A 10,800-nucleotide genomic window follows, 5' to 3' on the forward strand; every position below is an offset into this window, starting at 1 on the left:
ACTTCAGTCTTTCAGTCAATATGACATTTAACTTGCTGACTTGTGTATGTGGGGAAAAAAGCCAATTTGGAAAATGAACTGAATATGAACTTCTCAGCATCACATTTATCCCCTCAATTTTTTCTAATAATCTGTCGAAAAGAAACTCGACTCCCTCCAGACCTTGATTAAATCGGCACCCTGCACTGGTAATAATTTGCAAGTAGCCTGTAGTGGAACTGGGTGAGCAACAGGTGCGTTAGTGAAATGAAAAGCTGCAAATTAGTGAAATAGGTTTTTTGAAGTAGAAAAGCAGTTTTAAGCCTTTACAATGCCTCCTTTAGTCTCTCAACTCCCCACAGGGACTCTCAAAAACTCTTACGCATGTTATATTTATCTACTTGTTCCTTTTGCCAAGTCTTCATCTGAAATTTGTAGTCAAAGTTTTACTGTCTATTTGGGCCTGTTCATGGATACATTTCTAAGTAATGCAATAATATGCATATTATGAGAAAGCTATTTTTTAAAGGGACATTTTAGAGGTATGATTTATAGTTTAATTAAGGTTTCTATTTCCTTTTATTTTAAATAAATGTTTCATTTCCTTTGCTTTATTTAATTTTTACTCTGTTGTGAAACAGGATCAATACAAGCCTCCATTGGGAAAAACCTATTTCACTAAATATTTAGATTTAATATGGATGGAGTTAAATATTTGCCTCTCTCTGTTCGGTGTAATGAAGGCAGATAAATGACTCAACGAACATCCAATTTCAGCGGCCTATGAAAGCGCAATAAAAACGACAACTGCTGGTTTGCTGCTGTAACACATTTCACATGGAACGTACACAACCAGCTGGAAGTGATGAATGCACATTGAGAAGAAGGGTTTATTTATACATTTCAGATCTTTCCTCTGCAGCTGAAAATGTTGAGATTTGTGATTACAGTTGATGAAATATTGCTTGATGTGAGGCCATAGCAGCCTTTATGCTCATGTGCAACCGAGATACACAGCTCTCAATAAAAGGCCAAACAGTAACTGACAAAGCAATTTTCCACTCAAGGTCTCCATAATACATTACATGAGCATTAACTGGAACCCATAGATCGTGGTATGAAAACCAAACTGTATTTCACTGTATGTCTTTTCAACTCACAAGGTTGTCATTGTGAAATAAAAACCATACTCTAAAGTCAAGTATGAAATTAGTTTAAAAGGGCAAAAAGCTAGGGTGTGCTGTAGTGGCGTAGGGGGTTAGCACGCCCCACGTTTGGAGGCCTTAGTCCTCGACGCGGACGTCGCGGGTTCGACTCCCGGTCCCGACGACCTTTACCGCATGTCTTCCCCCCCTCTCCTCACCCTCCTTCCTGTCTGCCTACTGTGAAAAAATACGAGCCACTAGCGCCGCAAAAACTCTTCGGACGAAAAAATGGAAAAAAAAAAAAAGGGCAAAAAGCTAAACATTCCTTGCTTTCTGTCAAGGTTGGCTCAGGAAAAAAGTTGGTAGAGCCTGCAGTTCTAATGGCACAGCCAGATTTGTGGTAAGTTTTTGTTTATCTGTTCTGCTAATGAAGAGCTTTGAATCAGAAATAAATTCAGAAACAGACAACTCTGCTTTTCACAAAAAAGGATTAGAGTCACTGGAAAAAAGAAAAATGTTTTACTTTAATCAGCCATGTAAAAAAATCCCAGAAATCCAACATGTTCCCCAAGAAAATTAGTTCCTGTGTGCATCTCTGTCATTGAAGCTGCTTGCTCCCAGCTGGCCACCTGCCTTAAAGTCAGAAGTCTGAGATTAAACTAATAGAAAAAGTCTGATTTTTTTTGGTTTTGCTTTTGTTTTTTTCAGTGGGCCTAATCCTCTTCCATAGCTTTCAACTGCTAGAATCTCTAGAAAAAATAACAGATGTGCTTTGCTCAGACAAGAAAACATGAAAACCTCATAACGGTAACATCCACCTGTTCTCTTATGCCAAACCAGCAACCAGTTATAAACAACTAAACTACCAGGGTTCACTTATCCAACTTTTAACTGTGGCAGGCCGGTATAACATGGAGGCTTTCGCAGAATCTAAGCAGAATATGATGGGAAAAAAACAAGAGTTTCAAGCTGCAGGAGAACTGTGAGTTTTGACAATATAGCCATAATGAAGGTTTCAGATGAGCTTAATAATAACTGAGAAACAAAACAGCAATGTCAGCATAATTAATGTCATCATGCTTTGAAAAAAACATAAATGGACTAGAGTGAATTGAGCATCTGTCAAAATTTATGGAACATTATTTATTTATTTCTAATACTGATTCTGTCACATAGTGAAAAAAAAGCAACACAAACCGTTTATCTCAAAGCACTTAATTATTAATGCTCAACCACTGCATTTGGAAGGACGTCCATCAACACTGACCACATGGCGTCTGCTGCTACACTGACCATATTGTGATTCATACTGAAAGCAAAAGAGCTAAATAACTCTGAAGATGCAAATCTGTCAGATCTGCTGAAAAAAGGTTTACACTTCTCTTTGTTCAGATTTTTCCAACTGATAATTAAAAACCCAGAAGAAACTAATGCCAATGTTGAGCATTTCTAAATATCAATTTAAAAATCACGGAAAACCAAATACGAATATATAGAGTGTAACCATTTATCTGCTTATTGTTTTATTTCCTCTTACAAAGACAACTAAAATATGAATTTTAGGTGAGATTTTCCTTCAAAAGCTACAAAAATACTTGAGTAAAGCATGAAACAGGAGAGCTTAACAAAGACTTTTGAACCCTACAATTTTTTCTGCCCACCTGCTGACTGTGAGAAATCCATCTTGAATACTGATTTTGTTCACTGTTTGCTGGATTTATAAGCATGTCAATGTTTGATCAAATCATTTGCAGAAGATTTAACCAAACAAAGAAAAAAAAAAAACTATAAATGTAGCATCAAGAGGTAAATTTCCAGCTATTTAAAAAAAAAATTCTGGGTTAAAGTATCCAAGTGAAACAGTTTCCACTGCTCTCTTGTAGTTCTGTATAATCTGACTACGGACCTCTAAAATACAGAGTGAAATGTGTCACTTCACGCTTCTGGACATGCAGATCACAGTCTGAACTGGTCTTTATTCTTTTTGGCCTCATGTTTCAGAGGGACGGGAAAAGCAGAGAACAATATGGCAGAGTCTTTCATCAAACATCTGTCATCTCATCTTCCATCTCGTCCCCTTCTGTTTCACCCTCTGCTTCGCCCTCCTCCTCCTCAGATGTGACGTCCAGCTCGTCCATCTGGGACGTGCACTTTGAACACGAGCAGACAAACAGGTAGTTTTCCCTGCGAAGAAAACACTCAGTCAAGATATTGCACCCACAGAAACAGCTGAAGATACTAACACATAGGCACCACAGCAAATGAATTCAACTATTTTAGTGAATACTTCCAATAATTTAATCAACTAGCATAATATAAACACTCACCAAGGGTGGAAATGCACTTTATTAAAACTGAAATAAGCAGGTTGCATTAAAACTTCAGGTGTTATTGAGACTGAATGTAATTTGAAGACGGATTGACATCATGCTGATCAATGAGCAGCAGCTATGCCGTTTCTGCCTCAGGACTGCCCATCAGTGCCTGCTGGGTTTTTTTTATTGATCCACATTTAATCCATAAGAGTGTGACCCGCCTCTAAATGATTTATCCTAAAGATTACGTGTGTTTACCTCAGAATCTTGTGCCTGCTGTGTCGGCTTCTGTCCCGCTGACAGAAATCCAAATAACTGATGCAGATCTCCTGAAAACAGAAGACGAAATTGAACTGAGGACCCCAGACCAGAAACCGCACTCTTGGTAAAAACACAAGCTTCAGGTTTCCTGCACATTTTTTCCATGTAAAAATTTCAACTGCATGAATGGAAAGGAATAAATGGATGATGAGCAAACGGATGAATGTAAGGAAAGTCCAACATATTTTCCTTTCAATACGTTTTCTGCGTATTGGTAGACGTAGAAAACAGATGAACAGATGGACGCATGGATATTTGGATGAACAGATATATGAAAAGACTGATGCTTAGATGGAGGAATAAACAGAGAAAATGGACAGAGCAGATTGCCCATGACATTATGAACAAATGACATGGACAACATCCTATAATTAAAGCAATTTATTTTGACAATCAGATGTTCTTTCAAACCTACACTTTCTAAATGTTTCCAGATTGCATGGGAACCCCTGAAAAGTTGGGCTATTTTTCACCAAGAAGAAAAAGAAAATAATATGTTCCTCGCCTTTCTGCGCACAATGTAGCAGTAAGTTAAATCCCCCTGTTTCTTCGTATTTTCCCCCACATCCACAGGAGAGATTTGCTGTGAAACTAGCACAGCTTCTGTGACATTACTGTGCCATGCAGATGCAAGCCTTCTCAATCTTTCTGACAGCTTGACAAACCCACTCCGATTCTGGACGTCTCAGCCTTCTAATACCGTGTGACAGGGGAGAACACCAACCTAGACTATAGAGGAATGTTCTGTCCCGTCTTTGCCGGACTAAAATACATCACAGTGAATCCAGCAGTGTCAGCTGACCTCTCCTGGGCTGATGTCACTCAGGGCATTGAGGTGAAGCAGGAAATTGTTGTCGGGGAAGGACGCTTCTGCGTTTGGGATGCAGCTGTGGTTACCTGCAAGAATCAAACGTGGAAATCTTTCTGGTTTAATCTACTCTTACAACTAGAACCTTTTTGTTGGAGATAAACAAATAACATCGCCGACACTTACAGGAGCTTTGCAGCAGGTAAAGTCCAGATCCCTCGCAGTTCAGAAACTCTCCCGTCTCTGCACAGAAACACACAAGTTATGTTCATTAGCTTCGATTTTCTGTTTGTGTCTGCACACATATTACATGAATGCACTGCTGTTCCTGCTGGAAACTGCAATACAGAGTAGAACAAGGTCTCATTCAGACAATATGAACATCTCCTCAGCAGAGAATAAATCTATTTACTTCAGAAATGACTGCAGTACTGAGATAAAACAGTGACCTTTGTCGATGTCCTTGTATAACTGGTCAATAAAAGAGTCGAGTTGCTCCCTCTGCTGGTTGGGAAGCTCCAGTGCATCACAGGCATGAACCCACTGACTCAGAGAGCTGTGTTAGACACAAAATGACATTCAAGCAGAGATCCGGAAGCAAGCATGTGGATAGTTAAAGGAAGGAGCAGAGGAAGGGCTCACCTGGTGCCGATGCCCTGGCCATTTGTTCCCACCAACGCAAACAGAGAGCGGAAACCCTCAGGAACAAACCACTGCAACACAGATACACAGCTACTACTTTCACTCAGATTACAAATAAATAACTGCTTGGTTGAATAAGAGTCGCAATGTGAGCTATTTTGAAATATTTTTATATAAGAGAAACAACATTTAGAAAGGCATACTGACTAACACCGAGACTAAAATGAGCAGAAAAAACTGGAAAAGTAATCCAACATAAATTTTTTAGTCACAATAAAATCTACAATTGTTAACAAATCAGGAAAAAACAGCAAATTATTAAGCCCTTTAGAAACACACATACTTAAACATCATCCTCCTTAAAATGCTGCATGCATGGGCTAAAAGCAGTGAGCTTAAAACATGTTGAACTATACATGTAACACTAATAAAAACTTCCCATATTCTACTTCTAAAGTTTTAAAACTATTTATTTGAATCAGTCTTTCTTTAATGATGAAAGTTTCATACAAACAACTTCACAACCAAGTTGTGGATTTTTGTTTCACAGTTCTAAAACAATGCATTCACTGCCACAGTTGGATAAATATCCCTTAGCAGTTACACCTATTTAGTAAATTTGTGCAAACCAGCAAAGACCTTGGCTTTAATTTGTTTTCGGCATACACATATTTATTGTTGGAAGGATTTTATAGTTAAATATCATTTATTTGCTTTACCTTTATTTTATAATATCATCCATTTCATTTACCTTTGCATTTACATTTTAATAATGTGCTTTGAGTGTTTTGAAGTGTTTGCAGAAACTCTGGAAGAGGCCTGCTGAGGAGTGAAAAAGAAGGATACCATGAACGAGGCATTCCGGCGTTGATTGTCCAGAGGAACTGCAAACCTATAGTCTTATCTTATGAAATATGCTTTTGAAGATTGTATGAATGAGTTGTGTTCATGTGAGTGTGCAGCTGTTTTCTGCTCCCCCTCCCTTCAGGGCTGCACACCGTCATGTAACTAGGGTGTTCCTAATTCTAATAAAAGCAGGGTAAGACTCAGTTGAAGCTTCAGAGCATAGGCAGAAATCTGTAACTGGGTCTCAACTGTGCTCTCCCTGCAGGTAAAACTAAATTCTGACTCTTGTCTCTTCTTTGTGTCTGTGTTTAGGTAATTTAGACCTAACATTTATATAAATAAATGTATGAAAGATAAAAACTGTACTGTTTGTCACTGAGTTGCTGAGCTCTGAATGTTAAGTGTTTGAAGTGACAGGTAGAAGGTTGTTTGTGATTGTTTTCTGTTCTGAAACTTCTCAGGTCCAGAGAAAAGGTGGATCTTAGTAATGTGAAGGGATCCACAGTAAGTGGAAAGTGAGGAATGAGGGTTTTTGTGAAACTCTACCAAAGTCCACTGCCATCTCCACATTCTTACGCAAGTTCAGGTCTGCGTGGTTTTGAATACTTCCTGTCCTGGGTCAACCAAGTGATGGTGACGTCGTTGGCAGAATGAAGTAGTTTCACAGGTGTTTGTTTCAAGAGGGAAGAAAACACATCTCTGCTGTTTGCCAGCTGTGTGAAAAGATACCCCCCCGTTTCACCAGCTGCTGGTAATCCACTGAGTTTATTATAGTGACTGGTTTCCTGCCTCAGCTTTAAAGTGTAGCTCATTAATTTTCAATAGGATTAAGGTCCTGGCTTTGGTAATCCTGTTCACAAATCATATGTCAGCCCGCTTAATCCTTCCCAGAACCAGTTTTAATGCGTGAATAAGATCATTGTTTGCAGGAACTCCCACTTCCCTTCAAGTTAAAACCATCCATGAGAGACCTTCAAATCCAGTCCTCAAGGGTCGGCAACCTGGAATGTTTACATGCGTCTCTTCTTCAACACACCTCAGTCAAATAATGAGAACATTAGCAGGACTATGGAGAGTATGAGTGCAAACTGAGGAGGTAATTCAGAAAACAGATTCAGGTGGATTTGAAAACCTCTGATCTAAGTGTTGATTTAAGCTTGTCACTCTTTTTTGTCATTCCATATAGTTTGTGCAGTGGCAGCAAGGCAACCCCACAGTTTGATGTTGCCACCACCTTGAACTCTGGTACAGTGTTGTGAAGGTTGAAACCCCAAACTGCTCAATCTTTGTCTCATCTGATCACAAAACGTTTCTCCAGACAGAATTCAGCTCATCCACATGGCAGCTGTGCATTTCATTTGAGTTTTATGGTGACCATTTTATAGAAAGCATTTGTTAAAGGATATGAAAAATTGCCAAGGGACACTTAGCTGAATATTATTGGAGGTTTAATGGACATATTTGATTATTAGTGTATGTAAACTTCTGACCAGCTCTGAAAAAACCAAACAAATTCTTGCTTTTTTGTTGTTTTATGCAGATTTTTTTGCTTATAAGAAATGAATGATTGCCAGACTGAAAAGAAAGGGTGTGAGGAATACTGACCCGACTGAGATGCTCATCATAAAGTGCTTCCTTAAAAAGGCTGTGCAACAAGCCCAGCTGCCCCTACAAACACAACGGGACAGAAAAATTAGATCCCACTGAACAAACACCTTTCATAAAGTAAATGCAGCCACAGTGGGGGGTTCAAGTCAAAGCGCTGTGCTGCTTTGCCCGCTGAGCTGTGAAGAACTGTGATGTTCTTTTTGAACTGACAGATTTAAAATAATTCACACACACATCGTGACCTGAGGTCTCCAACAGGAAGCTAACTCACCCTGAATTGCTCTCCCAGGAGCTTATGGGCGATCTCCTCCTCCTCGTTCGCCGCCCGGCTGCAGAAGTGAGAAAACAGCTTCTGCCAGTGTGCTTTATCTTTGGCCTGGATAACATTCACATCATGGGGTCCATTAGTTATAATGGTGAACAACAGCTTAATTCATGTATAATTAAAAAAAAAAAAGCTCAAACTGAAAATTAATTTTGCTTAAGTTAATATGTTGATTAAACTTTAATTTTGTAACCTGCCTGGCTGATTTCAAACATTTTATAAAGCAACTTTCTCATTAAGGCCATCTGTATCAATCTTAAAACTCATTTCATGGCTGATTCAACAATAAGGTTTGAATTATGAAACAATGCAGGGTGAAAATCTAATTACATCCGTAGAAGGTACATTTTGTATTGCCGCGTCTGATACTTGTCAAGTTAAAATTAACAGATTCCTGCAAGATTTTGGTTCCAGATCAACACGTCCGAGTCATTAGAGACTCACCTGTTTGACCACAGCGACCATTTTGGCCATCAGCATGATGCTGGACGTCTCTGGGGGATAATGCACGCTCCTAAAAGCAAACAATACCTTCTAATTACTAGCAAACAAACATGTCTGAATGCAATCAGGACACAAGAGGAGATAAAATGGCGAGTTAAAGTCTGCGTCACCTCCATGCATCTTTAAGCTTGTTGATGGGGTGGTCTGGATCTTCCTCAGAGGGACCCAGACACAGAACCCGATGGTACTGATCTGCAGCTGCTTGCCGACACTCGCTGCTGCAGTACATCACCTGCAGAGCAGCAGCAAAAAAAAAAAAGATAAAAACAGTTTTGCATCACCTGGCAACAATGTAATCAAGAAAGCGATTGTAAAGTTTATTGGTCTTGTTGTCTCCCTGGCTGAAAGTACAAGTACAAGATATTCAAGCATGCAAAGGGAAGTGAGTTTTAAGTCCATCTAATAAATTCTTAGGTAACCAAATTTTATTATTTTAAATATTTGTAAATATTTGTAAAAGGTCAAATGAATCTAATGCTAAAAAATACTGAAACATTTCTGGAACACCAGCTATTCCTCAACCTGTATAAAAAGATACGTAGAGTTTTTTGCTGTTTAAATACAAACAAAAAAAAATGTGGAAGTGAGAAATGTGTAATCTAGCAACTGACCAGCAGGGGGGAAGTAATTTGGTTGCAACAAAAAATTAATTTTTACTGAATATTAAAAAGATGTTATGTTTATTTCCAAATTGCATTGTAACGTTTTAGCTCGATCAACTCATTACACTCCAGAGTTAAATTATCAAGATGATGATGTTAAAATATTTAACTCCAGGCTTTAGATCCCGAGAAATTAATAAAACAGACTATAGATCTGTGTCTCAGTTAGCTGCATGTTTTTTTTTATGTTTTATTGTTTTCCACTGTGACACCCATGTAATACTGATGTATTTAAAACTACTGTAAAGGAAATATGCAACTCTAACTGTAAATCTGAAACTGGAGAAATGTTTCAGTTTATTATCATTAGAAAAACCAATCGATTGTCCAGAGATCAGATTCGCCCAATTTTAACTTCAATAAAAAACCAAAAATGCAATATTGCAAAATAGCAAAACAGTAAAGCTTGTGATGTGGAGCAGCAGAGGGACAGTGAGTGGACCTACCTGGCACTGAGGGCAGGCTTGATGGAGCTCAGGCCGGACGCGGCAGAGCTCGGGATGGGGAAGGCTGAGAGCGGGATTGCGACTGAGTCTCCGGGCATTTTCTTCTGCAGTCTCCAGAGATCGTAAGCAGTGCTCACAGGCTGGGAAAAGGCAAAAAACAGAAGGGAAACTATGAACTTTTAAAATATTTAAGTTTAATTTTATGCAAAATTTCCACAAAAATTTCAGACCTACTTTAATTCTGAAGAGTATGCGTCTTGGTGTTTTTTTTTAAAGTTTTTACGTTTGAGAACTTCACTACAATGAACAGCACTTTATACCTTTATATTTATACAAGGAATTCCACAGGAACTGCGAAGAAACCAGAGGCCGCTCAATAAAAATGGTTTCTTCCTTCTTGATGCTTCTTTTCGCAAAGAGACCCTTACCCTGCAAACATTCAAACACGTAGCTTGAGAAAAAAAAGGAATGTAGCAAAAATGAATAAAGCAAAATACACTGCAGCCCTTACTGCAATGATTTAGTTAGGATAGATAAAAAATTGGTAGAAAATAAAACTAATTAGACCAAAATGCCACAAGGTATGCCTGCAATGTTTAATAAGCTGTACTTATTACCAAATTAATGAAATAACTCAACAGTTTGTACTTCATGACATCATACCTATTCCAGTTTAATTAAAAGACAATATGTTGATAATTTGACTAGAAACAAAGATGTTTTAATGCTCCAGCTGTTCATCTCTGTACTGCTACACTAAAGGGTCTTAGTGAATCGTAGATGGAAAAATAAAAAAAACCAATGAGTTTGCATTATATGCAACAATATCCAACATTATAGATAACATTTAAGCTAAAATGTGATCTCGCTGCCTTCTTACTTTATTTTCTGTTCAGTGTATAATGTCATGTCATGCAGCAGTGAGCTGCAGCCGACATGCGGCTAGCAGCACCGCTCCTGAGGCGCCACTAAACCACACAACAACTTCAGTCTGTTTAAATGTGACAAAGCAGGAAAGTCTCACCTTTATGTTGTCTATAAACTGGACTTCCACGCTGCTGGTGACTTTACACGGGTCCACACAGAGGGAAAACATGTCATCCACGGGAGCAGCCATGTTTGACAACACATTTGCCCTTTCAACCCTTTACGATAATCATGTAGAAAAAATAAGCAGCGCTTCCTGCTGGTGGGATGAT

The 10,800-nt window shown here is 38.6% G+C and overlaps 1 protein-coding gene across 1 annotated transcript; it reads right to left on the reverse strand.

Moving 5' to 3' along the window:
- Nucleotides 1–2,615: 2,615 nt before the first annotated feature.
- smyd5 (SMYD family member 5) lies at nt 2,616–10,740 on the reverse strand. The gene is made up of 13 exons (XM_032555535.1): nt 10,626–10,740; nt 9,922–10,030; nt 9,602–9,741; nt 8,604–8,725; nt 8,434–8,503; nt 7,936–8,040; nt 7,662–7,724; nt 5,211–5,281; nt 5,018–5,124; nt 4,755–4,811; nt 4,563–4,657; nt 3,698–3,768; nt 2,616–3,308 (listed from the first exon to the last, which is right to left on the reverse strand). The coding sequence occupies exons 1-13, from the start codon at nt 10,716–10,718 to the stop codon at nt 3,167–3,169; spliced, it is 1,245 nt and encodes a 414-aa protein (XP_032411426.1). The 5' UTR covers nt 10,719–10,740; the 3' UTR covers nt 2,616–3,166.
- Between the last annotated feature and the right edge of the window lie 60 nt (nt 10,741–10,800).

This window comes from Xiphophorus hellerii, chromosome 23 (genome assembly GCF_003331165.1).
Source record: "Xiphophorus hellerii strain 12219 chromosome 23, Xiphophorus_hellerii-4.1, whole genome shotgun sequence".
NCBI lineage: Eukaryota > Metazoa > Chordata > Actinopteri > Cyprinodontiformes > Poeciliidae > Xiphophorus > Xiphophorus hellerii.